Here is a 27,994-nt window from a genome sequence, read left to right as displayed (position 1 = left end):
AACTGACATGATTTGGGGATGGTACTTGAGTTTTGGTAGTAAGAAAAGGCCTTTCTGAGGAAATGCACTTGTTTGATGTTTTACCAATATTTTAAATGTAATTCTGCTGCTTTTGCAACACTCCTGTAAGCTGCATAAGGGAAGAAACCTCATTTTCTTCTATAATTCCTTACAGTTTAAGGCCCTCAGTAAATGTTGGTTGACAGTTTTGTGACCCATCATATGGTGTCCATTTTTCTTTAGAAAACTCACCCTCTGTTTAATTTGGATACAGAAAATGGGATCTAAATGCTTATAGGAGTCTGTAACCATGCCTAGCACATAGTCAGTGCGCAAACACTTGTTGAATGAATGAATCAAGGTTACAAACTGAGTTTGGTTTCTCAGTTAAAAGTAATCAGTGATCTGATGAAACCACAGACGTACCCTTTTCCTTCATGCCCATTCTTTTTTTTTTTTTAATTTTTATTGGAGTATAGTTGATTTACAGTGTTGTGTGAGTTTCAGGCATACAGTAAAGTGAATCAGTTATACATATACATATACCCACTCTTTTTCAGATTCTTTTCCCATATAGGTCATTACAGAGTATTGAGTAGAGTTCCCTGTGCTATACAGTAGGTCCTTATTAGTTATCTATTTTATATATAGTAGTGTGTAGATGTCAATCCCAGTCTCCCAATTTATTCCCCCCACCTCCCTGCTTTCCCCCTTGGTACATAAGTTTGTTTTCTACATCTGTGACTCTATTTCTGTTTTGTAAATAAGTCCATTCATACCCTTTTTATAGATTCCACATATCATATGACACTTGTCTTTCTCTGTCTGACTTACTTCACTCAGTATGACAATCTTTAGGTCCATCCATGTTGCTGCAAATGGCATTATTTCATTATTTTTTATGACTGAGTAATGTTCCATTGTATATATGTACCACATCTTCATTTTTATTTTATTTTTTACATCTTTATTGGAGTATAATTGCTTTACAATGTTGTGTTGGTTTCTGCTGTATAACAAAGTGAATCAGCTATATGTATACATATGTCCCCTCCCTCTTGAGCCTCCCTCCCACCCTCCCTATCCCATCCCTCTAGGTGGTCACAAAGCACAGAGCTGATCTCCCTGTGCCATGCAGATGCTTCCCACTAGCTATCTGTTTTACATTTGGTAGTGTATATATGTCCATGCCACTCTCTCACTTCGTCCCAGCTTCCCCTCCCCCACCCCCTGTATCCTCAGGTCCATTCTCTACATCTGCATCTTTATTCCTGTCCTGCCCCTAGGTTCATCAGAACCATTTTTTTTTAAAATGCCATATATATGTGTTAGCATATGGTGTTTGTTTTTCTCTTTCTGACTTACTTCACTCTGTACGACGGACTCTAGGTCCATCCACCTCACTACAAATAACTCAATTTCGTTTCTTGTTATGGCTGAGTAATATTCCATTGTATATATGTGCCACATCTTCTTTATCCATTCCTCTGTCAGTGGACATTTAGGTTGCTGCTATGTCCTGGCTATCGTAAATAGTGCTGCAATGAACATTGGGGTGCATGTATCATTTCAAATTATGGTTTTCTCTGGATATATACCCGGGAGTGGGATTGCAGGATCAGGTAGCTCTATTTTTAGTTTTTTAAGGAACCTCCATACAGTTCTCCATAGTGGCTGTACCAATTTACATTCCCACCAACAGTGTAGGAGGGTTCCCTTTTCCCCACACCCTCTCCAGCACTTACTGTTTGTAGATTTTTTGATGATGGCCATTCTGACCAGTGCAAGGTGATACCTCATTGTAGTTTTAATTTGCATTTCTCTAATAATTGGTGATGTTCAGCATCTTTTCATGTGCTTTTTGGCCATCTGTATTTCTTCTTTGGAGAAATGTCTATTTTAGATCTTCTGCCCATTTTTTGATTGGGTTGTTCGTTTTTTGTTTTTTTGATATTGAACTGCATCTGCTGTTTGTATATTTTGGGGATTAATCCCTTGTCGGTCACTTTGTTTGCAGATATTTTCTTCCATTCTGTGGGTTCATGCCCATCCTTCTTAACACACATGTTCCCATCGTTCTTTCCCCAAGAGTACCATTTGGTTTCAGGACTCCATCTGTCTTGTCTGCAGATAACTCCAAAATTACAGTTCTAGCTCTGTTTTCTCTTGCCAATCAGTCTTCTAGCCCTGTTTTTTCCTACCAATCAGTCCTTACCCCTATTTCCTACTGCTTGCCTGTCCTCTGCACTAAAATGTCCCGGAATCTCAGACATATGTGCACTCAACTCCTCCCTCGACAGCTGCATGGCTCACTCCTCACCTCCTGAGGTCTTTATTCAGAGGTCACCCTCTCAGAGAGACCTCCCCTGGGCACCACATCTAAAACTGCAAACCACTTCCCACACCCACACTTTCATTCCCTGATCAGCTTCTGGGCTTGATTTTTCTCCATACCACTTATTTAACATTCTATATACTAAACATATTTACTTTATTTATTTTCTGACTCTACCCTCTCACTTTCACCTTTTATAAGAATTAAACTCTATGAGGACAAGGATTTTTTTTCTTCTGTTTTGTTCACTACTGTTTCCTCAGTGCCTGGCACATGGTAGGAATTCAGTAAATATTTGTTGAATTAATAAATATATATAGTGTTCAGGCATTATATATTATTATGCTTATATTGCATTAGAAGACACAGTGAGCAAGTCAGGTGCTTGAACCAATATGTACTATCACTGTGAATGCAACAGCTACAAATGCAAACTGATACTAGAGTTTCCTGACGGTGACCCAGATACCAAGATTGTATTTGCCACTGGTGATGTGATTTTCTGAAATGATGAATAATTCTTGGTTAAGTTCAGAAAAAAACAATATTCCCAGCATAGTGGAGCGGTTATAAGAATGTATTGTAAAGACACACTGCCTAGGTTCGAACTTCCTCCTCTGCCATTTGTCAGCTGAGTGGCTAATCACATGATGTTTCTATGTTCCAGTTTTCTCATCTATAAAATGGGGAATAATAATAATAATACCTGAATTAGGAGGTTGTTTTGAGAATTAGATGAACAGTGTCTGGCATACAGAAGCACGAAGTGTTATTAAATAAATAAATTATTATTCAGTAGTTTATTCCTGGAAATTTAGTGTATATAAAACCCATGTAAAAGTGCTCTATATTTAAATGTAAAACAGTGAGTTTATTACTATAGAAATAATCAGGGTTTTTTTTTTAGCCTATGTGAATATTGTATGAGATACAGGACAGTTTTGCATGGGACTGTCCCTGTGCATTACAGACTGTTCAGCTTCCCGGCCCCTGCCCATTAAATTTTAGTAGTTCCCTTCAATCATCATGACCGCTACAAGTGCTCCTTAAGGGTTGATGGGTTTTGTATACATTGTTCTAGGCCCATACACTTTTTAAATGAAATTATTATAGATCTTCTAACTAGATAAGCTCTTTCTCATCTGCCTCCCCATTGTTCAGGAATGTAACACCCATGTAATATTTAACAAATTCTACTAATACCTGTCCTTCTCACACTGTTCTGAAAAATTGAAGAGAGAACACACCCAAATTCATTCTATGAGGCCACCATTACCCTGATACCAAAACCAGACAAAGACCCTACCAAAAAAGAAAATTACAGGTCAACATCTCTGATGACTATAGATGCAAAAATCCACAACAACATATTAGCAAGCCAAATTCAACAATATATAAAAAGGATCGTACATCATGATCAAGTAGGATTTATTCCAGGGATGCAAGGATGGCTCAATATCTACAAATCAATCAATGTGATACATCACATTAACAAAAGGAAGGATAAAAATCACATGATTATCTCAATAGACACAGAAAAAGCACTTGACAAAATCCAACATCCATTCATGATAGAAACTCTTATCAAAGTGGGTATAGTGCAAACATATCTAAACATAATAAAGGCCATTTATGACAAACCCACAGTTAATATCATACTCAACAATGAAAAGCTAAAAGCTTTTCCTGTAGCATCAGGAATAAGATAAGGATGCCCACTCTCACCACTTCTATTTAACATGGTATTGGAAGTCCTAGCCACAGCAATCAGACAAGAAATAAAAGGCATCCAAATTGGAAGGGAAGAAGTAAAACTGTCACTGTTTGCAGATGACATGCTACTCTATATAGAAAACCCTAAAGAGTCCACCAAAAAAAACTATTAGAACTAATAAATTAATTCATCAAGGTTGCAGGATGCAAGATTAATATAGAGAAATATGTTGCTTTCCTATATACTAATAATGAACTATCGGAAGGAGAATTCAAGAATACAGTCAATTGCATCAAAAAGAATAAAATACCTAGGAACAAATTTAACCAAGGAGGTGAAAGATCTGTACTCTGAAAACTATAAGTCATTGATGAAGGAAATTGAAGACAACACAAATAAATGTAAAGATATCCTGTGCTCATGGATTGGGAGACTTAATCTTGTTAAAGTGACAGTACTACCCAAAGCAATCTACAGATTTAATGCAATCCCTATCAAAATACGCATGACATTTTTCACAGAACTAGAACAAACAATTCTAAAAATTTTATATGGAACCACAAAAGGCCTCGAATAGCCAAAGCAATCTTGAGAAGAAAGAACAAAGCTGGAGGTATCACACTCCCTGACTTGAGACTATACTACAAAGCTACAGTCATCAATATAGTATGGTACTGTATACAGATACATAGATCAGTGGAACAGAATAGACAGCCTAGAAACAAACCCACACACGGTCAATTAATCTATGACAAAGGAGGCAAGAATATACAATGGAGAAAAGACAGTCTCTTCAATAAGTGGTACTGGGAAAACTGGACAGCTACATATAAAAGAATGAAAATAGAACATCCTCTAGCACCATATATAAAAATAAACTCAAAATGGATTAAAGACCTAAGTGTAAGACCAGAAACCATAAAACTCCTAGAAGAAAACATAGATAAAACACTCTGACAAAAATTGTAGCACTATTTTTTAGGATCTGTCTCCTAAAGTGGAGGAAATAAAAATAAAAGTAAATAAATGGGACCTAATTAAACTTAAGTTTTTGTACAACAAAGGAAACCATTGACAAAATGAGAAGACAGCGTTTTCAGAGAAAATGGGAGAATGGGAGAAAATATTTGCAATGACATGACCAGTAAGGGGTTAATATCCAAAATATATATAAACAGCTCATACAACTCAACTTTGAAAAGACAAACAACCCAATTAAAAAATGGGCAGAAGACCTGAATAGACGTTTTTCCAAAGAAGACATACAGATGGCCAACAGACATATGAAAAGATGCCCAACATCACTCATTATTAGAGAAATGCAAATCAAAACACAATGAGGTATCACCTCACACCCATCAGAATGGCTATCATCAAAAAGACCACAAATAACAAATGTTGGAGAGGATGTGGAGAAAAGGGAACGCTTGTACACTGTTGGTGGAAATGTAAATTGGTGCAGCCACTATGGAAAACAGTATGGAGGTTCCTCAAGAAAATAAAAATAAAACTACCATATGATCCAGCAATTCCCCTCTTGGGTATATATCTGAAAAAAACGAAAACACTAATTCAAAAAGACACATGCACCTCAATGTTCATGACAGCGTTACTTACAATAGCCAAGATATGGAAGTAACTTAAGCGTCTATCAACATATGAATGGATAAAGAAGATGTGGTATATATCTGCAATGGAATACTACTCAACCATAAAAAAGAAGGAAATTCTGCCATTTGCAACAACATGGATGGACCTGGAGAGTATTATGCTTAGTGAAGTAAGTCAGACAGAGAAAGACAAATACTGTATGTTATCACTTATATGTGGAATCTAAAAAATAAAATGACTGAATATAACAAAACAGAAACTGATTCACAGATACAGAGAACCAACTAGTGGTTACCAGTGGGGAGAGGGAAGGGGGAGAGGCAAGATAAGGGTAGGGAATAAAGAAGTAGAAACTACTATGTATAAAGTAAATAAACTACAGGCATATATTATACAGCACAGGGAATATAGCCAATATTTTATAATAATTTTAAATGGAGTCAAATATATAAAAATACTGAATCAGTATGTTGTACAACTGAAACTTATGTAATGTAGTAAATCAACTATACTTCAATAAAAAAATATACACATGTATTTTTAAAATATTTAACAAATTGTCTTGCAGTTAAACAAATAATATCCCTCCCACCATCCCTCCCTGCCTTTGGACACTCACAGCCTGAAATCTCTCCACTGTCCCGGAAACTGCAAAGGGCAGACATGGTGGTTGCTAGGAGCTCTTTGCTCCTGCAAGTGTTCTCCCTTACGTCTCCAGAAAGATTGTTCAAGTCGGAAGCATATTTTGTGTTTCCATCTGCAATACGACTGGTACTTACTCACTCAGTCTTCTTCCCCACTGATGAGGGAGAGGTTCTATCTAGTTCTACCACTGATCCCCCACCCGGTACCTTCAGAAATGCCCGACGTTTCTTAAAGGAGACAAACCTTTTTCTATAAGTATTTTAACATATTCAGTGACATGGAACATTTATATATTGGTTATAAAGAAAAAGATCAATATTGGAGTTTTCATGGAAGGTTTCTTAGAAGTGGGATTTGGAATGGGCCTTAAAGGGTTAATAGAAATTGACTGGATGGAGAATTTGGGTAGAGAAGAACAGAAAGAGCTTTTTTATTTTTTTTTCCAAGCAGAGGATAAAGTACTAGCAGAGATACAATGCATGGTGCTCTGGGATGGTCAAAACCAGGACTCCGGTTAAAAATTGGAGATAAGATTGGTTAGACATAGTGAAGTCAGCTTTGGAAGTTTTTGAAAGCCACCGAAAAAATGTGATGTTTTACCCCTTATTGTTCATTGTATTCCCGCCTTCCTTTCCCTTTGTCTCCTTTGTCGCCTCTTTCTTACCCTTTTGGATTTCTTTCCTGATTCTTCCACTTGTTTGTTTTGGGTGCAGGTATCTCTTGTGATCAGTGGAAGGGGGGATTTTTATTTACCTTCCATGTTCCCCCATGTACACACACATACCCCACACCCTATAGGATTCAGGCACAGGTACTGACAGCCTGTCACTGCCTGTCACCAGCCTAGCTTACACAGAGCAAACTGCCTCTTGTTAGGATTGGTGTCAGATTCTGAACAGAAATCTTGTTTTATCATACACAGTCTTTGCAAAGCACTGGTGAAGTCTTGTCATTTTTTAAAATTGAACTTTCTGTGAAATTTGGGGGTATTTAAATTCTGTTTATGGTTAAGGTCCTGGTGTGCGTGTTAGTCATCTCCCAGCTAACAGCCTCTTGGCAGGCCATTCTTCATTCAGTTATTGTGTGTTTACAGGCTGTTCAGAATTCCACATTGCCTAGAGTTTTTCCACCTCCAGTGTCCAGGCACTTTTTTTCTTGCTTTCCCAACTCTTCTGGGCATTCAGACTCACTTTTTAGCACTCATGTTTGAAGCCAGTCATCTCTTTTCCTTTTTATTTGCCTGATTAATTTTGAATTTGAAGTATTCATATTTTACATCTTTTTCCTGACTCAGGTCAGTGTTTCTTCTCATTCTGTTTACTTCATAAGTCCCAGAACATAAGATTATTTATATCGCTTGTGCAGTACCCAAATGTTTGCTAATAGAAGAGGGAAAGTGAATCTTTAACATCTGGGCTCCATACTGTAACTTTTGGTTCTGTTTTTCCCAAATAGTCACTGTCTTCTTCATTAAGTACACAAAAATCCTTCAGCAGTCTTTTCACATAACTCAGCTCTAACAACTCCCTAGTTGTTTACTTTGTTCCCTCTTGTCGGCAAGCCCATGAGCTGTGATGTTTTCTCTTATTACCGGGGCACTGCCCATTCATAATGGAGGCCTGGCCCTTAATGAAAGTGTGCTGTCCGTCCTCAGCCTCTCGCATCCTGCCTGGGTTTTCCTTCAGAGGCTGTTCCTCTCCTCCCTGCCTGAGCCACCAGAGTTTTCAGGTTCTCATCTCTCCAGTTAGAACCTCCTCTGGTTTATTTTATTCACACCGAGGCACAAATTATAGGCAACAGTTGAAAATGTCCTTTCCAAGGGTGGTCAGTTATTAACTGTGCTCGAAGTCTGAAAGTAAAGGATAACGGGAGCTTCGTCTGCCACTTGTGGGAGGGGTTTCGGAGCCTCTCTGCTGCTCCTGGAAGCAGATCATGTGAACAGATGCCCGACAGCGCAGGGGAGGGCCCTGTGAAGCCCACGAGTGATCATAAGCTGTTTCCCATTCTGTCCTCCTTTAATTAAAATAATTAGAGCCTCATCCATAATAGAGACCACCTCACTCACTATCCAAGGGGGTCAATACTGAAACACCCAAAGGACTTCTATAAGGTCCCACAGAGTAGACTGAAGAAAAGAAATTGCTGTAGCCCCTTTAACTATTTTCTAGAGGTGTTGGGTAACTTGGGATTCCTTATGGCGTGTCACTTTAAACCTAAATTTTCCAGCTTGTCATTCAGAAGGGGCTTCCTAAATTCGGTTTAAGGCATTCATATCCTATCTGGTAGAATCTTCTTCTAGTAATGCTGACAGTTTCCTTGGCCTAGAAGTTCAGAAAGGAGTGAAGAACAGAATCCATTTTAAAGCCACCCAAACCATACCTAGCATGAGCCTTCGGTTGGGCTTAGGATAACAGTACCATTTCAGCCATGACTAGGGACTCCCAGGTTTTGGAATCAGGTCGCAGCTTTAGTTTTCCCCCAGCATCTGAGCACATATCACCAGGTTTTTCATCTCTTCCCAACATTTAAGATATTAAAGAACTCCAGTTATCTGTTTAAACCATAGCAGGCGCATGGGCCCTAATAACTTCTGCAGGTGGTATGGGCTATATGACAGAACATAGTCTTGATCTTAAACTGTCATCTGGATTCCGAGTTAATCTAGGAAAGTAGTAAAAATTAGTAATGTATATTACATGTCTTTTATACATGTGTTTTTCATTATTTAGTCATCTGTGTCTCAGTGTGTCCGTGTGTGTGTGTATATGCACACAATCTTTCAGTTTTTCTAAAACAGAGAGGGACCGTGGTTCCAAAAGGAAATGACTAGTGTGGCACCTTGAAATCTGAACCCTGTCACATGTTTTGAATGTAATGACTCCAAATACATTAACAGGTTGTCTTTCTTCCATTGCCTACTTTTTGGAAAAGAAAACACTTTGATAGGAAACATTGGCTAACTTACAGCCAATCAGATTTAATTCTCTAAAGATAAGTAAATGATTTGATAGCCATTACAAAGTGGCAGGAGTTGTAATATTGGAGTTAAGTGTCCATAGCAATGGTCTTAAAGAATAGGTAGGGTTAGTTAATACGCAGCAGCAACCAACTGCTCTTCGTTGCTAGTAAGGCTGGGAAAGAAGGAAATTAGCTTCAACTGTAATTGAAGAGATTTATAAGACTTGTAATGGGAAATTCACCATCAATGGAGACTATTTTAGAGATTGACACAGGCAATCAACCAATAGAAGTGGAATAATGATGTCTTCCATTGGCCTTAAAATGGGATATATGATCTGCTCAAGGCACTTAAAGTTGATAGATTATTAGATTTAATAGTTTTTAACATTTAGGGGGTCATAGACCTCATTAAGAATCTGATGTACCCCCTCTCAAGAAAAATGCACATACAAATAAAACTTTGCATGCAATTTCAGGGAACTTATGGACTCCCTGAAGTCTGTGCATTAGACCCTAATTTAAGACACCCCGGATTAGATGATCTCCTTAACTCATTTCCTGCCTCGTTAAGTTACAAGCTCCATAGTTCAATTTTCCCAAACATAATGGAATCTGAGGATCAAATGTCAAACTTTGGATTTTCTTCCTCTGGATTTGTAATACTTGGCACGCATGGTGTAGTAGTAAAAAAAAAAGAAAAGATAATGGAATAGAAAGAATTCTACTTTTAAATTCAATTCTTTGCCCTAGAGAAGCCAAATGTTTAATTTTGAAATCACTGTTTGGCTGTATATCATCTTCATGAAAAGGCAGTACAGGACTAGGCCTTCGCCAGCATTCTTCCTGGTCCCACACCCAGCTCTGGATTCATGGTTGAAAATGCAAACTGAGGTGCCACGTTGACTCCCCGCATTCTTCCAAGTTTACACATCTTCTAACTGCATTGCTATGAATGTCCAGCTGGTCTTGAAAGATGTTATCTATTTATAATTCTTCCATCAGTTTTATGCCCAAGTTTCATTGACTACAAGTTGGAAAATGACCACCTAGAATTACAAATCGGGGAATAATTTGGCCTTCTCCCGAAAATAAAGAGCTTTTGTCCTCATAGGAAGGATGGAGTGTAGTACATGTCTGTGTATATTAAACTCAGGATAGTAAGTTACCTCATATGTGTTAAGCATGGCTCTATATGGTTTTTCCCGTTCCCTTATGCCAATAGCCTCTAGTTTACCTGGAAGTCCTTATAGCATTCCTTTTAATCCCAAATTGGAAATGTATTGCTCTCTTTGTACCTGGAATCCAGAACTCTGAAATTAAGGACTGCCTTAATACGGACCAGAAGTGACGGTGGCCTCTGGGAAAGAGCATGATTGTCAGATGTCTACAACTTGTTGTCAGTCTTCACTGTATTTTATGTTCCTAAGCACAAATCTTTAAATTCATAGTTGGGAATGTCTTAATGAAATTAGAAATATTACTGATGAACAGGAGCCAAGCAGTCTTGACCAAGGTCTCCTTACCTTCGCATGATATGGCGGTCCTTTCGACAATTATTCCTTCCCATTGTTGAAAGGGAAGGGGAGAACTTAAGTATTCTTCCCTCTCCACTCTCCTCTCCCCCAACTAAAATCTCCTGCTGTTCCAGTTGCTCCAGCCATGGTGATACACCGCATGGAAAGCATACAAGACATATAACATCTGTGGACAGATAGTCTGTGGTATTAACTCTGACAGTGGCTCCAGTCTTTATTGAGCCAATGAAGGTTGTTTGGGAACTAGAATTGAGGAGAGGACAGGCCATGCTGGCACTGTAGCTCTGCTTGGTGACTGATGAAGTCTCTCTGTACCCTTGAAAGCGTGTTGACAGTTCACACCCTTGAAACGCGTTGATGTCTTTCTGGGATTGAAGCTTATAGCAGAATTGCACATTCTGTTGAATAGTTATTCCTTGTGTTTATTTCTCTCTGCAGAGAATGTGATCAATGGGCAGGATTACGAAGTGATGATGCAGATTGACTGTCAAGTGATGGACACCAGGATCCTCCACATCAAAAGCTCGTCAGTTCCTCCTTACCTCCGAGATCAGCAGAGGAATCAAACCAACACTTTCTTTGGTTCCCCTCCAGCAGCCACAGAGGCAGCCCACGTTGTCAGCACCATCCCTGAGTCACTACAGTAGTACCCAGGGGCTACAATGGAAAACTAAGGATGGGACCCTGCCGGACCGGTGAGTGGATGAGAGAAATGCTTCTTTCTGCCTTGGTGGCAAGCAGAGAACTGCCTCATAATAGAATTCAAGAGATAGAAGAGAAGAAAAGAAGCTGCTCTATTTTTCACCATCTGCCCATCTACTTGGAAAGCACTGGAACTCAGACACAAGGGGAGCAGCATATCTCCACAGGCACGTGTAGCCCTGCATCCTCCACTGTTGTCTGGTTTAGATATTTTTTTCTGTACCTTTCTGAATTGCTTTTCCCTCTGTATTCGTTTTGTGTTTAAATAGTCATATCCTTTCAAATAAGATCCACTTCCCCTCTCTGCCATTTCACTTATTGGTATGGTAAAGAGACTTTTATTTAACAGCACCCAGATGTTTCCACTCATTAGATCTTTCATCAACTTAATGAAAACCAATTGTGGATGTGTGCTTATTGGAAAGCAAATGTCAAAACCAGAAGAGCCAAAAGCATCCCCAAAAGAGTCAGAACAATTTGGAGTTTCAGGTAAAGGGGAAAATCCCCCGGTGGTAAAGTTTATCTTGCGATTTGCGGTTCACACCTGAGACTACATGTGAACAACTGTATTGGGGTCGGAGGTGGGTAGCAAATTTGCGAGAATGAAATGCAAGAGAAGGCGGGCTGTGAAAGAGGAGATAGCTTCATTAATATATATGTTTAAAACACTGAAAGTTTGATGTGATTGCAGTTTAAGATTAAAGCCACAGCTACCGTTTATTCTGAGGGCCATGGGCCACTGAGTGTTAGCACACGTACTTACGTCTTCTCTTTAGTAATCTGGTTCAGATCCTCAAGGGCCACAGGACAAATACTTCATTTTTATTGTGAATCTCCACACACTACACACCTTCTATTGATATGATACCCAGTTCAGCTAAGGAGCATGTAGGTGACTTTACATTTAAACAAACAAGAGCTTTTTCTCTTGAGAATTGATAAGTATTTACTCCTTTAAGACTATGCAGACAGGCAAGTTAGATTCCTGCTGGTCGAGTGCATCCCATAGTACGGCAGTCATTTTCAATTCTCCAGTGAAAAGGCAGTGAAGGAATTAACCCTTCTGTCCTCCCATTATTAAAAACAAAAACAAAACAGAAAAATATCTTACTTTGTTCACCTGTACTTTGACTGTCTTCTCTGTGATTTCTACCTTCAGCTTCTAAAAGTGAGTCTTCTACCCTCTCCTCCTACGAAACTTGAATTTCTCCATAGAATTCATTCTGCAAACAAACACTGCTTCCTGTCCTAATTGACTTGCTCTTGTCAGATTTCTTCCCTTCCATTCCACACTGTATCAATCTCTTCCTCCTTGCAAGAAAAGGAAGGAGACATTATATCAACTCCTCAAGGACTACCTTTAGTGAGTTAGTTTTCTGCCTGTGAAATTAGGCGTGGCTCCTAAATAATTTTGAAGACTCACCAGCACTTCTGTCTGGACAGTGGTGCCTCTCTGCTCAAGCCAATGAGACGCTTTCAGAGGAAATCAGTTTCACTCTTGTGAGGGGAAGAAGGGGACTCTTGCTCTATTCCCTGGGAATCTGGAGTTTGAAAAGTATCCATTAGCCATGTACAAACTATTTTAAGTCAGGGCAGCACTCCTCTCTGATTGGGCTGCCCCAGGCAGTTTTCAGACAAGAACCATTTTCCCTGGGGACCACTCTTCCTTCTAAGGGGCGCCAAGGAATAGAAGGCAGGTGCCTAGAAGACCTTTAGGTTGCAGGGCAGTCTTCTCATGGAATATCTTCTCCTGGCCCTGCTCCTTCCCATTCTGTCCTGTGAATTAGCCAAACAAGAGGCTGCTACCATGGCTAGTAGGCAGTGGCAACACGGTCATTCCCAAGCTGCCAATCTTCTCCTGCAACTGTCAGTTATCACGGTGGATGCAAATACAGTGTGTGTGGAGTGACTGTAGATGGTGCTTCCTTCCTCTCCTTTGCACTGAATCACACAAAAACAAACCATCACGTGGATTTTTTGTTTGGGGCACTTGCTTTTACTTTATCCCTCTATTCCCAGCTTTTCCTGTGTGCATTTTACCAACTGGTCAGACTGAAGACTTAAGTATGTTATGTCACGTTAATGCCTCTCTTTCAGGTGAAAGTGTGGGTTAAGGGTACCTGTGAAGTGACCATGAAAAGCAGTCTGGGAGCCTTGCCTCCTTCTCTTTTCACTCACTGACCCTTCCACCCCTTGTCATGACCCGTTCTTGAACTGATCTTTTTGAGATGAGGGAACAGGATTCTCCTCAGGGTAAAGTTTCAGGAAATGAGTGAAAGGCAGCTGACAAGTATTCTACTTTTTAAACTGCTGTCAAGGCTACTGTTAATCTCTGGGTACAAGGGTAGTTTTTATTGTCATGTCTGTATATTAGCTCGAGGTCCTTTAGGAAACGGAAAGTTGCTCTGCCTGATGAATAAATTAAGCTGGTCTTTTGGCTTAATTGTTTTGGTGAGATGGCCTTTTGGGGATTGCAGCCAGGAATTATGGGGGACGTGTGTGTGTGTGTGTGTGTGTGTGTGTGTGTGTGTGTAATTTTTTAATTTATTGAGTTTTTAAGTGGCATTTTGCAAGCTTGTGAGAATGTTTGTTAGATAAGCTCATGGAGGAGGCAAGTCCGCCTGTTATTAGGTGACTCTGTGCCCTTTGGGCCACCAGTACTGCTGTCTTGGGAGGTGATGGCAGAGACTGCTGGGAATGGTTTTTCCACCTGGTTGCAAGTTCCAAGTTTTTCAGGCTTAATGGAAGTGGATGTTCCCTCATGCTGTCTACTGAGTCAGACGTCAGGAGCTTCTTGCCCGTGGGGTTAACTCACTCAGCAGAACAGGGGCACAGCTCCATTAGGGCGGCAGTGTAAAATGCCTCTTTCCACAGTTAGGGTTTGTGAAAGGATCATCTTGAAACAAATGTATTGCTTACCATTCTTGCAGTTTAGGTTATTGGGTGGGGTTTGTCTTTTCACAAGTGAAAAAAATCCCCTGTGATTATAAAAGCTCAGAGCATCTTCTAATTTTTTTTTTTTTTTTAATGACTACAGTCCCAGAACAAAGCTGGCATTTCTTTGCCTTTTCTTGTTAGCAGGAAGCAGACATGGCGGTATTTGAAAGCAGCAGTGTTATATGAGTCATTCTTGAGTGTTCTGAATAAACACTACTTAGAAACAGACAAGAAACTTGGGATTCAAACTGATTTTTCTAGCATTTTAAAAGAGACACTGTCCTGATCAAACTTTCCTGGCTTGACTCTTCCTCCTGGGAATGAACCCCCAGTAGTCACAGCAGTGACACTCTGATAAGGTGCTGCTGCTGTGGCATTTGGAGTGATTAAAACTGGAGAACTCTCAAGCTCCTTGCAATTTTTGTACTATTTTCTGATTCTTGCCATTTCACTGAGCTCAGGTTGTGAAACTTGACAGAATATCAGAAAAACTTGTAATTGTACTAGACTTTCTAACAAACACTTTGAAAAGTTTCAAAGCAGCTTCCGCTTTCAACTATCTATTAGAAGTAACCACTTTTACTGACGAGCCAGAGTAAGAGCCCATGCCCCCTTCAGTCTGACCACATGGAAATTTTCCACCATGAAAGCCCTCTTTCCACTTCATACTGCTGGGCCAACTCAGCTTCCTGCTGCAGAGTCATAGGCCTGAACTTCAAATGAGACCTTGCATACTATTGGCTGTTTTCGTACGAATTAACCTCTCAAATAAGATTGCTTAATGACCAAATTGATAGACATTTATTACCCCCTATGGATCCCTCATTCTTTGCGAAAATGTGATTTCTGTCAGTCCTGAGTCATTTTAATTTACAGAAATTAGGATCTTTGCTGCTAATAGGAATACTAATTATAACTTTTACCTTAAAAACAAGAATAAAGCTTAAAGAAAGAAAATGAAATGTAAGACATTTTTATTCTTACCCCTGACAATATTTGGGATGGAGCAATTCCTGTTTCCCTAGGGGTTGTGGTTGATTTGTAATTTTCTAGGAAACAGAATATTGGACTACCCCCAAAAATGTTGCTGGAGTCCAGATGGAACTATGCACATTAAAAAAAAAAAAAAAAAAAAAAGTTTTCTCTTACCTGAAAAAAGAAATCAGAATGTATCCTGTTAACTTATATTTTTAAAGACTCAGCTTAAAACAAAGTTTATTTTGGATAAGACTAGCACTTTTAGCAGTTTATTCTAATATCTGTGTGTTAATATCTATGTTTTGATATCTGTCAGAATTTATAAAAAGAAGGATGACAAAGGTATCTTGATCAGGAAACTTGATCCTACGTACGAATCATGTCATGGCTAGTCACTGTGAAATAGTGGACACCATATTCAGCATATTAGTTTGCTGCCTTAGAGACTTTTAGCACATTAAAAGACTTTAAATTATATTAAGTTGGGGAACCAAGGAGTAAATAAATCATAGTTTATCATTTGCCAAGGTCAACAAACAGCACACTGTCTTGCTGCTTGCCCCCAGTGGTGTCGGTGACCATTAGTTAATAAGCAAACCAGGAAGTTTGGCATATCCCCCAATAGGACCATCCCAGATAGAGATTAGCAGGTTGACTCTCACAGTAAATGTATATTGGACCATTTTAACTCACACTCAGCCCTAATTTCTAGGTCAGTCATTTTCATAAAAGATGGTGGGAAAAGAAATAGAACTTTAGATGGAAACTGCTGTGCACTACTGGCCTTAGAGATACTAGTTTCTTGTTGTCATGTTGCCAATATGGTTAGGCTGAGACCAACAGTGCTTCTCCCCTGGAGCCATTAGAACCTGAGGAGAGAGTGTTAGAGATGCCATTTCACCAGGGTTTTCTTTCTGAGGGTTGTATCCATGCTCGGTTAAGAATGGGTTAAAGATGCAGGGGAAAGATGTACCATTCTCTCCCTTAATACTTATGTTGGTTTACAACACATAAAGAAACAATGACAACAGACTATGTCATGCTTTTAAGCAAGTCTTTATAATGCAATACTTGTTCCTTGTCTAAAGTTCAAATAAAGAATTTTTAAACTTGCCTTGTTTTGTTTTGTATGTAGAAAGAGAAAAAAAGACCCAAAATGAATCTTCAGTGTTAAGTGATTAGTAATGAGAAGGGAAGCCTAAAATGGTTTTGTGGCCTGTTACTGTTTAGATGAAACAATTGAACTCTTTTCCACTCTTTTTCCCAACCTGGTTAAGTAAAAGTTTCCTTTATTGTGTCCAAATATTTGAACTACAGTCTTACTAAGGGAAAAAAAAAAATTGTCTAAAAACTTATGCTTTGTCCTTCTACATCAGGAAACCGAGTTAATCACACCAAAACCTCTTCTCAGCTTAGAATGACATGTCTCCAAGCATGAAGCTAGTCACTGCAGACTGACAGCAAAGAATCCTTCTGGGAATAATCAGTGCAGGCATTTACTGAGTACCCAGTGTATGCCTCAGGCACTAAGAAGTTCACTAGCTCTTTTATTTCAATCCTCCCTACAACTCATTTCCTACAATGGTCACATAACTTGTAAACAATAGACCCAGTATTTGGGCCCAGGCACTTTAGCTTCAGCACATGGATTCCTAACCTCACGAGACATAGATCGGGCATAGATTCCTGCCCTAAAAGAGCTCACAGTGGCCTGTGGGGTCAGATACGCAAATATACAAAATTACAGTAACGTCAGGGTTCTCTTCTCTTTGAGGCAAAACTACATTAGTTTCCTAAGATACCTTATTAGGCTTCTTTAGAAAGTAAGACCCCAAATCCCTTCTTCTGCAGAGAAAGTCCGTACACAATGGAGGGTAGGGGGCTGGGCAGCAGAAAAGGAAAAGTGGACCCAAGCTACAGGGCTTGGTCTCTGGATGCTGGAGCCTCTCAGGGACTCGTGAGAAGACTCCCTGGTGGCAGGAGGGCAAAAAGCCTTCAAACTGCGGTGCTAAAATGTAAATCCTCTTCATTGTCTCAAGTAGTCAGTAAAAGCCTGTTGCACACACAGCTTTGAATCAGTGTTGTTTTGAGGGGTGAAAGAATGGGAGTAGGATTCAGTGTGGTATGACTAATGCAGAAAAAAAGCTTGCAGATACTGAAGCAAGATAATTCATAAATGGAAGTCAGTGAAGCAACAGAGGTGACCAGGAAAATATCACTCCCGCCACACCCTCGCCCTCATGGGACCTTGCCACCAAATCCTTATGGGATTGTGCCTCCGGGACTTCCCACTGTATGTGGGATACTGTTCAAGCCAATTTTGGGATCTCAAAGGATAACCACAACTGACATTTGGATTACACAATACATGGTGCCCGAAATAGAGGGTTCTTCTAGCGCGTACTCTGCGATTTATCTAACTAGTTCTCTTTTGTTAGACATTTAGACCACTTCCAATGTTTTGCTAACCATAGGAAATCTGTACCATGTTATTCACTCCATCACATTTGGTGTAATCTGTACAATTGCCTGAAGACAATCCTTCCCTTAGTTGACTTCCTGATAACAGCTGATACATATTGAAGACTTAACCTCTAACAGACATTGTGCTAAGCATTTGCAAGCATTAGTTCATTAAACTTTACAGCAGCCTTATGAAATAGATATCATTATCCACGTTACAGATGGAAAAAATGGGCACAAAAGAATAAGGAACTTGCCTACGAACTCACTACTAACACATAGCGGAGCTGGGATTTGAAATTAAGTCTACCTTGCTTGTAAAGCCACATTCTTTCTACTATAGTATGTTGCCGCTCATCCTTTAAAGCCATAAAGGATGCAGCAGGAGACAAAGTAGAGAGGAAGAAAGCAAGCCACACATCATGGGCAACCAGGGTGTTGAGACATGGTCAGGAAAGAGAGACAATAGCTAAGAGGCAAAGTCCAATGATGCTGGTGGGTTTTCTATGAACAATTCATCCCCTCTGAAGGAGTATACACTCACTGCTGGTTGCATGTGGAGCCCACGGCGGGTTGGTGAACCTCAATCCTTGCAGTCCTCATCTTGGGTGAGTTACCCAGTGGGGTAAAGACAAGCTGGGCGCTCCCACAGTTGAAGATCCCGGGCTCGGCCAATACTCCCACTCTGCTCAGGTCCAAGAGCATTCAAGTGTGACCATTCAGCCGCATCCCCTGGGTGCATCCAACTGACTACTCTTTTGATCACACGTTCTGTTGTTTTTGGAAACTTTTCACTGCAGGATTAACTTCTAGTGTGGATGCTGGACTATGAGATGGTGAGAGATGCTTTTGTAAGAGATCACTAATCCCCAGATCCAAAACTGAAATGCTTTGGTCCAGAAGTGAAGGACATATCTTTAAAATAGATGCAACACACCATATTAAGAAATGGGTCATCTTGTAAGTTTAACTATTTGCAACCCTGTCACTCCTAAAAACTGTGCTCATTTAGATGGGGGGGACCATGTGAAGCTAACCAAAAAATATTTCCACTTGTTTACAGGCGTAGCCATGTTTCGGCATACATTAGCTGGTTGAAAAGGAAGAACTGAGAGCCTCAAAAGCCATCCCTGACTCTCACTTCTTTGTTGTCCTTCTAGACTTCCAAAGCCTCTGGGGTTATGTGCATTGCCTGAGCACCCAGTGGAACTTGGATTCTTGGGCTGAATTTCTCCATAGCTAGAGCTAGTGGCCCCAGAATTTAAACCTTTGTCACAGATTCTAAGTGGTGGACCAAGCTTTGGCAACTACCACTGATCTGTGGGATGCTATACAGATAAACCAGACAACCTCCTTGTCCTCAAAGACATGTGAATGATGTCTCTTTCATGGGTCTATGTGGTCACCCCTCTGTTCCCACAGAAGAGTAAAGATAATTTCCAGAAGAGGTCATGATTTCTGGTCAGCCTGAAAAAGAGTTAGACACAAGCTGCTCTCAGGAGAGCTTTGGGATGGAAGATTCATTGGCCAATGTCTTTGCCATGACCACAGGGCTCACCCACTCACCTGGCTGCTGGTCCTAAGACACACAATGGCGCATTTCACTGCACTGTCTCTGGTTTCCTGAACATGCTGGAATTCTCTGCTCAGCGACTTGTTCACATCAGACCAACACATTGCCCCCTCCAGCCTGGCAGCCCCAAGCAAGACAGAAATACAGCAACCTCCACACCACTAGTCTGGCTGTTTCCATCCACTCCTCAGCTGGGGGAACTGCAAATTCGCCTTAATTTAAACAGTATGAGCAGGAAAGATGCTGAAACATTTAACCTCTTATTTTAAATGGCTCTATGGGTCACCGCTCAGGTGAACACAACCAGCAGCACATTTGGGGCTAATTCCATCTCCCCAAGATTTATAATCTGGTACAAGTCAGCAGGGCGTGAACAGTCCAAAGAGGGAAAAACCTGCTCTTAGAAAGTTAGCTTCCTTTCCAAACTTTCACCTCTGCAATTTCTTGTTTAATATGTCATCTCTGAAAGACAATAAACTCCAGAAGGTCAGGAACCCTGTCAGTGTCTAATTCACTATTTTATCCCCACTAGTGTTTTGACATGATGTGCTTAGGATATGGTCTTTCGGGCATTTTAGGCTAACTCTGTTTTTTGCTGAGTTGAATTATTGAGCTCTTAGAAAGCCACAGATAGACATTTTCTTTCCGGGAGCGTACGTGATAGACCGGCATTTGTCACTTGCGTTTGCATGTACCAGTACATCACCATATGCAAATATTCACGGTGCTCTCGCGATTCAGAGGCACCGTGCCCAGCGCTGAGCAGGAGGGACACACAAGATGAGAGCCTTGCCTTCCCTCATCAGAGAAAGCAACGTCAGCTTTCCCCTTCCCTTTTTATTTCTTCCTACTGTTTTCCTCTGATTTCAGTCTGTGGCCAACTGGACGTGTTCTGGGGAGAGGCTGTTAGACCAGGGGTGTCTACAAGTGTGGCCCTCATTCTACAGCAGCAGCAGCACTGCAGAACTTGCTAGAAATGCAACTTCTCTCAGACCCACTGAGAGACCCACCCGCCTCAACCCAGACCCACTGAGTCAGACTCTGAGGCTGGGCCCAGCAATCTGTGTTTTAACAAGCCCTTCAGGGGATTCCGATATGACGTTAAGAACGACTCATGTAGATGTCTGTCAGAAAGACTAGAGGAGTGAGAATATCAGACTTCTGCCCGAGGTGATCCTTCCCGGGACTGCCATCACTGGGGCTTTAGGGAAATAGCAGGAAAGAATTTCCGTGTTTTCACTCTCTTTTTGAAAGCCCACAGGGGTTACACCTTGAGCATCCACAGCCTCGCATGCATTGTCACATCACCTGGCCTCCTGCTACCTTGGGTGACCTCACTCTCAGCTGAGCAGCAGGAATCGGGGCTGCCCGCACGGTGGGAATCGGGACCGTGCCCTTAATCAGAAGTGTGTCAGCCTCCCTGGGCTCAGGGCTGCATTGGGGAAAGAGGGACAGAACTAGCTGCTTGCCTCCCACGCAGATACGAGGCTCTCCTGGGGACTGAGCTCCTGAGAGGTCCCGCCTGGAACCAGCACCCTCTGCTGAGGAAGGGGGAGCTCTCCCGGGCCTCTGTCAGCCCTCCCCAGAGCAGGTCCTCACCTCGAGGCTAGGAGAGCCCCCAGTACGAGTGCAGGGACACTCCAGAGAGAATGCCCCTGGCCCCGCCGGGGACCTGGGACCTGTCCCCTCATCTCTCGACTTCACAGCTCTGAAGACAAGAAGGTCTGAGCTCCAGGCTCCATGAGGTTTACTCAGTTGGCTGCAGGCTCTAACCCCTTCCATACAGCACCAGGTTGTGGTTCCCAATCCTGGCTGCATATCGGAATCACCTGGGGATCTTTAAAAAATACTGCTGCCCGACCGCCACCCTCAGATGTTCTGATTTAATTGGTATAGGGTGTAGGAGTGTTAAAATTTCCCCAGGTGATTCTAATGTGCACAAAAGTTTGGGAACCAATGAACAATTTCTCTTGAGGCCAAGACCCAGCTCGTGTCTAACGTTTAGGGAGCAACATAGTTCTAAAGGTGGAAGGTAGAGCAGGGTTCCAAGGACAAGAATAATATGTGTTTGCATCATCAGACAGACTCCAGACTTAGCAAACAGCTGGTGAAGAAAGGAGAGGAGAGAGGTAGGGGTGGGGGCTGGTGAGCATTGGATCCACTGGTGGAGATGATGTCAGACATTCCTCTGCGATGTTAGAACTCGGGAAACACATGAACAAAACCGTGGCTGTGGAAATGGAACTTTCTGTGAAATGGCATGTTCTTGGAAGGAGAGGGAGCAGGGAGGAGAGGGAAGGGGAGAGGGGGGGAAGGGAAAAAAAGGAGAGAGGAGGGGAGAGGGGAGGCCCCAGGCCAGAGGGAACACGGGAGGTTGATCCGCTCTCAGGCTTCTGGAGAACTGGGGAAAGAACAAGAAGACGTGAAAAGATGCACCAAGGAGAGGAGAGGGTGTTTTGGGTTGGCATGAGGAATGGCTAAAGAGGGCAACTGCTGACCCAAAAGAAGCTGAAGCAACGAAAGAAAAGAGAAGCCAGGAGAGAGAGAAGGAATCTACCGCTAAGAAAAGAAAAACACACAGTGTTTGACCCAAACCCACCCAGCTTCGGGCTGGGGCCAGATGGAGAGCTTCCCAGGAGAAGGCTGAGGGGGCAGCTTCTCACCACACAGCCCCTCAGGGGAAGGAACAAGACACAGCCAGTTGCCAGTGTGTCCCCTTTCCTTCTTCCTCCGCTCCTGGCTTTGCAGGCTTCACAGAGGAAGGAGCTCTGGGCCTGACATTGGGAAGCCAGACCCTTCCTCTTGTTTCCCCGAGGGGGCAGCACCCCTGAGGGACCCGAGCCTGTGGCTCCTGGAGGTCTTGGGGGCATCTCCCCTGCCCTGAGCCTGGCACCAGCCCCTGATTCTTAGATCTCACCCTCATGGCTTCCCTCAGGGCGAGCCATCCAAATACTGAGTCACCAAGAGAAAAAAGCCTTGCAGACAAAACCAGGAAAAATGACACAGGCTCTTCAACTCCTGGATGAAAGATTTCACACCTACTTTGTAAAATCAGGAGACTTTCCTGACCGGGTGTGACTGTAACCCACATGCCTATGACGAGCCTCCCGCCAAGTAAATGTACCAGCCGTGTCACATGATGTGGCCCCGTGATGCTCAGCACACGCTGGGAGTTGGGCAGGCGGGTCCCACCTTGGCTCCTGAGATGGCGCGGGACGAAGCGGGCATGGAGACCCCCAGCACCCCCTCTCGGGATTCGCAGTCCCTCCCATCGGAGAGTGTCAAGATAAAGTGCTATTCAGGCTCAAGGAACCGTGCGGGGTTATTGGAGACTAATGCCAACATCGAGTGCTTCAAGATGCTGGCTGTTCTCCACCAGCCAGTGTTCCTCCTCCCTGGGCACCGTGGGCCGTGCCAGGCTGTGCGGTCCCCTCGGTGCCACTGCTCAGGCTGACCCCACCGGAATGCCTCGCTAGCCAGTTTGGGGGGGCTGTGGGAGCGCAGGACAGCGCTCTGAGCCGTGCAGCTGGGAGCTGCCTCCGAGCGCTCCAGCGTTTCCAGCCAGCGGTTTCCTGTGGGAGAGCGGTCCGGGGCCTCGGCTCTCCACTTACTGGCAGGCCTCCCTCTCTCTGCTCGGCCTCCCGTCCCTCCTGACCACTGGCCTGGCCTTGCAGAGGATCAAAAAGTGGACTGGCTTCCTCAGAGTTAGAAAGACAGCAAGCAAGCCTGGGAGCTGAAGCCAACCACTGGCCCTTATTTTTCAGGGCAGAGGAGGGAGGTGGGGGGCACCCAGGGACCCCAGAGTCAGGCCCCTGTCTCCTGAGAGCTGCAGTGGGTTAGGCAGTCTGTCCCGTAAGAATGCAGCAGCTCCAGGGGGTCCCTGTCTGTTCTGAAGATGCAGCACGGAGGGCAGTGGCCCCTCCATAACAGAAGTGGCCACTGTGGGGTGGAGGAGTCAGAACGGGGCTAAGGTGTTTGTGGAAGGGCGGGTCCACTGCTGGCAGAGAAGGCTGGGAGTGTCAGGGCGACCTAGGGACCCCTGGAGCCTGGTGCATTCCAGGGGCTGTTGGAAGGGTCAGAAGTCCTTCTGTGTGACCGGAGCTGGGCTGTCGGGTGGCAGCACACACGTCAGCACACCAGTCCACCTACTCTGAGCCGATCCCTGTGCTCTCACAGGGACACAGAGGTGTCCTCCGGCAACGGTCAGGCTTGGGAGGAACACACGTGCAGCCGAGAGCAACTCAGAGGCGCCAGATGTGGTGTGTGCTAAGACACAGGTGAAGAGGGGATGAGGGGAGGTGAGGATAGGCGAGCCAGGGGGGCCCTTCTTGCAGGAGGTGGGCTTGGGGTAGGGCCTTAAGGGAAGGGAGAATTCAGTCAGGTAGTGACTGGGGAGGGTCACCTCTCAGGGCATTTCAAGGGGAGGAACAGCCTGAGCAAAAGCAGGGACGGTGCATGTGGGCCAGTGTGGCCTCACGTGTTGAAGGCTTGTTGTGCCCAGGGAGGAGTGAAGCCAGCTGGTAGATAACTTTCAGCATCTCAGAGTACCTCTTTGATGCTGGTTTTGAATAACCCCAAATTGTTCCTTGAACTTGGATAGCTCTATCTCAAGAGAGTCATACTCTGAGGAGTTCCCTAGCAGGAAAGTGTTAGGTGTCAACCTGCAAAAAGTGAGTCTGGGGACCTCCCTGGTGGTCCAGTGGTTGGGAGTCCGCCTTCCGGTGCAGGGGACATGGGTTCGATCCCTGGTCGGGGAGCTGGGATCCCACATGCCGTGGAGCAACTAAGCCCACACGCTCTGGAGCCTGCCCGCCACAACTAGAGAGAAGCCCGTGCACCGCAATGAAATATCCTGCGTGCCGCAACTAAGTCCCGACGCAGCCAAAAATAAAAATGAATAAATAAATATTTTTAAAAACACCTAATATGATTTAAAAACAAAAAAAAGTGAGTCTGCATTTCATTGGACGTCATGAGCATTGCTGTGCTTGGGCAACCAGAACACACCTCACAGTCCTCTGAGTCATTGGGCCCAGTAGCCCTGGGGTGCAGGAATTCCTTCCACATCACTCCTGACAAGAGGCCTCTGGACTCTGAAGGCCTGGAGGGTCCTCAGCAGCCCTTCAACTAGGGGAGAAGCCAGTATCAACGCCCTCCAGTGGAGCTAACATTTATTGAGACCTGTTCCTCCTAGCCATGGCTGGCTGGACAAGGGGTGGACATAGTCAAGCCATGGGCTCAGTATGAACGGATGAGCTGGACCAATCAGGAGGCTTGAAGAAGGAGACCCGGGGACAGCGAACTGTGGATACTCAAGCTTGGAGAGCTGGTTGACGCTGCCACCATGCTGGGCCACGTGCAGGTTGACTGATCCCAGAGAAGCAGAAGTGAGGGAGCTCTCTGAGGGCCTCCAAGGGATGGAGAGGATTGACAGTTCCTGAATTTTCTGTCCCAGCCTCTGAGAGGATCGTGATACCTCCCTGAATATCTGCAAGACCGCCTGTTGCATCCATACAAACAGTTGTCTTCCATGTGAGCTAGCCTGAGTGGGTTTCTGCTCGCTACAACCAAGAGATCCTGAGATGAAAGAACATTACCCTCCTGCCTCGCCTCTGGGCTCAGGCAGGAAAATCCAGCTTATCACGCAGGCTGGAGGGTGGAGCTGGGGTTCTTTTGAGGGCAGCAGGCAGACCTCCCATCTTTCCAACTCCAGCTCTGTCTCTCCAAACCCGAACTGAAGCTGCTATGCGACTGGGAATTTCACCAGAGTTTTCCACCCCATTCCTGGCACCTGCTGCTGTTGGCTGCACTTTAACCCCCGCAGGCACTGCCAAATTTTCCTTGGTGCTCCCAGGCCAGGCAATCTCCTCCAGAGAGCGAGCTCAGCTGAGGTCACACGGAAAATAACCCATGAGCAGAGCCCGGCCCCAAGCTGCTTCAGCAGGCTTCCCTTTGTTCTCTCCTGCTCTTTCTGTCTCTCTCTCTTACATGAAACTGGCCTGTTTTACCAGGTCAAATTGCATTCTTCTAAATATAGGAGTGCTGTGCTGTGAAAGTTTGATACAACTTCTTTGCACCTAATCACTCTGGGAAACCTTTCCAAGTAGAGAGCTCCAAGGATACTGTGCCATGATGTCTTTCTAACTGCTGGCTTTCAGATTACAAGCCCTCCCAATGGGAAAAACTCATGATACAGATGAACCTTGCTTTACACCATAACACATTCCTGAAGAGTCACAGATAAATCTACTCATTTATATGCTGCCTTATTCCAGAAAAAAAAAAACAAAAAACAAAAAACCCACAGCATAATTAGAGAGAAAGAAAAAGGAACATCAAAAATGTAAAAAAGAACCAGGAGAGAGGCAAAGACAATATGGTCACCATAAGAATTCTACATGCTTTCTACGGGTAAAACACAATAGGGCTGTACACTTTCCAGCAGCTAATATGGAAAGAGAAATTTGATTAGTTACACAAAGAGTCATGTATAAACTGAATTTTGGCAAACTGAATCACAGTTTAAATACATTAGCAGAGGTCGCTATTGAAGAAACGTTTTTTAAGAGACATCTGGTTTTGGTTTTGGGGTTTTGTTTGTTTGTTTTTGTTTTTGTTTACTCAGCAGCACTTCTGGGGAACTGGCCTTTCCTGATGTGGTGTGACTACGGTGAGCTGTCAATCACAGAATCCCACCATGGTTATGGAGGTAGGCTTGGAACTCAAGCTCACTAATCATACCCTCTACTAGAAATTTGCATCTTGAGTGGAGACACCTGGAGACTGTAGATGGTTAAAGCAGAGGCTCCCATGAGGGTATCTTCAAAAGACCATTCACAACATCCTGCTACCCTGAGCCCCAGAGCTGGACTGGTTCTGTCCTTCCCATTCTGGGTTTTCCTTGAGTATGTGAACTTCCTAGTATCCTTCCAATAAATTCCTTTTGCTGAAGCTAACAAAAATCTGTTCCTATGGCTTACAACCAAGGACTCCTAAAGATATGATGCTAATAAGTTCATATGGAATATGAGAATGTTCTCAAAAAGCAAATGTTAGGGGGATCAAGATGGAAGAATAAGAGGATATGGAGCTCACCGCCTCCAACAAACACATCAGAAATATATCAACATGTGGAACAATTCTCATGGAAAACTGTAAACCGGCAGAAGAACTATACAACCAAGGCTGCAAGAAAGATTCCCATGTAAGCGGGTAGGATGGCATCAGGTCAGGACCTGTGGCCCTGAGAGGGACTAAGAGGAAAAGGGAGATCACACAGGCAGATGCTCACCCTGGGGAGTAAGATGGTTGAGCCACAGACTGGACATCCCAGTCCTGGGGTCCTATGCATAGGACACAAGCCCCATCGGCTGCCTGGAGAACCACTGGGACAGATAGAAAGGCTGGAGAAGCCTACGCTCCACTTGTGAGGAAGGCATGGATGCTGGCTTATCCCGAGACAGGGCAGAAAGAAGTCTGCCCATTGGCTGCCACCTTGCCATGCTCCCCAGCTCGAGCTGAGCAAATACCCTGGCCCCACTCACTCCACTCCGCAGCTTGGCACTGGCTGTAGGGTGGTCAGGACGTAGGAAAAGACTCGATCTAGGGACTCAGAGGTGACCCAGGGGCCTGGGGTGTTTTCTAGGTGGGGCAACAGTGGCCACTGTTGGCACTTACTCAAACAGGACCACAGAAGCAGCCCAGACTTCTGATGGCAGTACAGCCACTTCAATTCCCACAACCACAATGCAGTGCTCCCCAGTGTCAGCTAAGCCCAGTGCCAGCCAAGGAAATGCTCTGGCCCTGCTCACTCCATGCTACAAGCTTACTCTAGATCTGGGGCCACCACAACAGGGGGAAGGATGCAACCTTGGGCTGCATCTGGGCAGAGCCACAGATGCCTACACAGGCAGAGCATCAGATCTCTGTAAGCCACACAAGCCCCACTTGCTTCAGCACTCCCCTCCTTTGGGGCAAAGGCCACAGTACCGGGAGAAGGAAAAACACACACTTAAAGGGAACAGAGCCAGCTAGAGCCCAACCCTCAGGGCATTCACTCCAGACTTGAGATCAGATCCCACTCCTGACAGGGTGTCAACTGCCACTGAGCAGAGAGGAAGTCCCACCTCACACCCTGAACAGGTTCTAGCTCCTCCAAAACCAGCCACATCCCCTACCAATGTAATAGTGGCCAGTACACCCTGAGGAAAGACGTTACTAGCATCCCTATCAAATCCAACCTTCCTACCAAAGGCATTGGACACACACAGCCTACATAAGGATGTTCTTACATAAAACCCCCTCAAGACCACAATAGATAACTATTTCACCTAAATACAGAGAGACAGAGAAAGTGAAGAAAAATGAAAAGGCAGAGGAACTACTCTCAACTGAAAGAGCAAGAGGAAACCCCTGAAATAATAAATAACGAAACAGAGACCATCAATCTACCAGACAATGAATTTTAAAAGTTGGTAATAAAAATGCTAACTGAATTAAGAAAGAGAATCAATCTAAGCACAGATTATTTTAACTAGGAA

At 43.5% G+C, this 27,994-nt stretch overlaps 2 protein-coding genes across 8 annotated transcripts in view; one reads left to right on the top strand and one right to left on the bottom strand.

The window, feature by feature from the left end:
* Positions 1-16,532, top strand: part of ATF6 (activating transcription factor 6) — a 226,037-nt gene extending 209,505 nt beyond the window's left edge. For 6 of the 7 annotated variants that reach the window (XM_082469316.1, XM_082469318.1, XM_082469315.1 and 3 more), the window contains one exon: positions 11,240-16,532. In XM_082469316.1, coding sequence (XP_082325442.1) covers positions 11,240-11,448 — 209 coding nt within the window. In that variant the 3' untranslated portion in view covers positions 11,449-16,532. The remainder of the gene's footprint in view (positions 1-11,239) is intronic. The other variant, XM_082469319.1, reaches the window with a different exon arrangement.
* Positions 1-27,994, bottom strand: part of LOC309637452 (uncharacterized protein) — a gene marked incomplete at its 5' end in the record, with an annotated part of 279,570 nt that overhangs the window by 141,132 nt on the left and 110,444 nt on the right. The window lies entirely within an intron of this gene.

The sequence above is a fragment of the Balaenoptera physalus genome, assembly GCF_965194825.1.
Source record: "Balaenoptera physalus genome assembly, chromosome: 1".
Classification (NCBI taxonomy): domain Eukaryota; kingdom Metazoa; phylum Chordata; class Mammalia; order Artiodactyla; family Balaenopteridae; genus Balaenoptera; species Balaenoptera physalus.
This window is presented reverse-complemented; position numbering and strand designations above follow the sequence as displayed.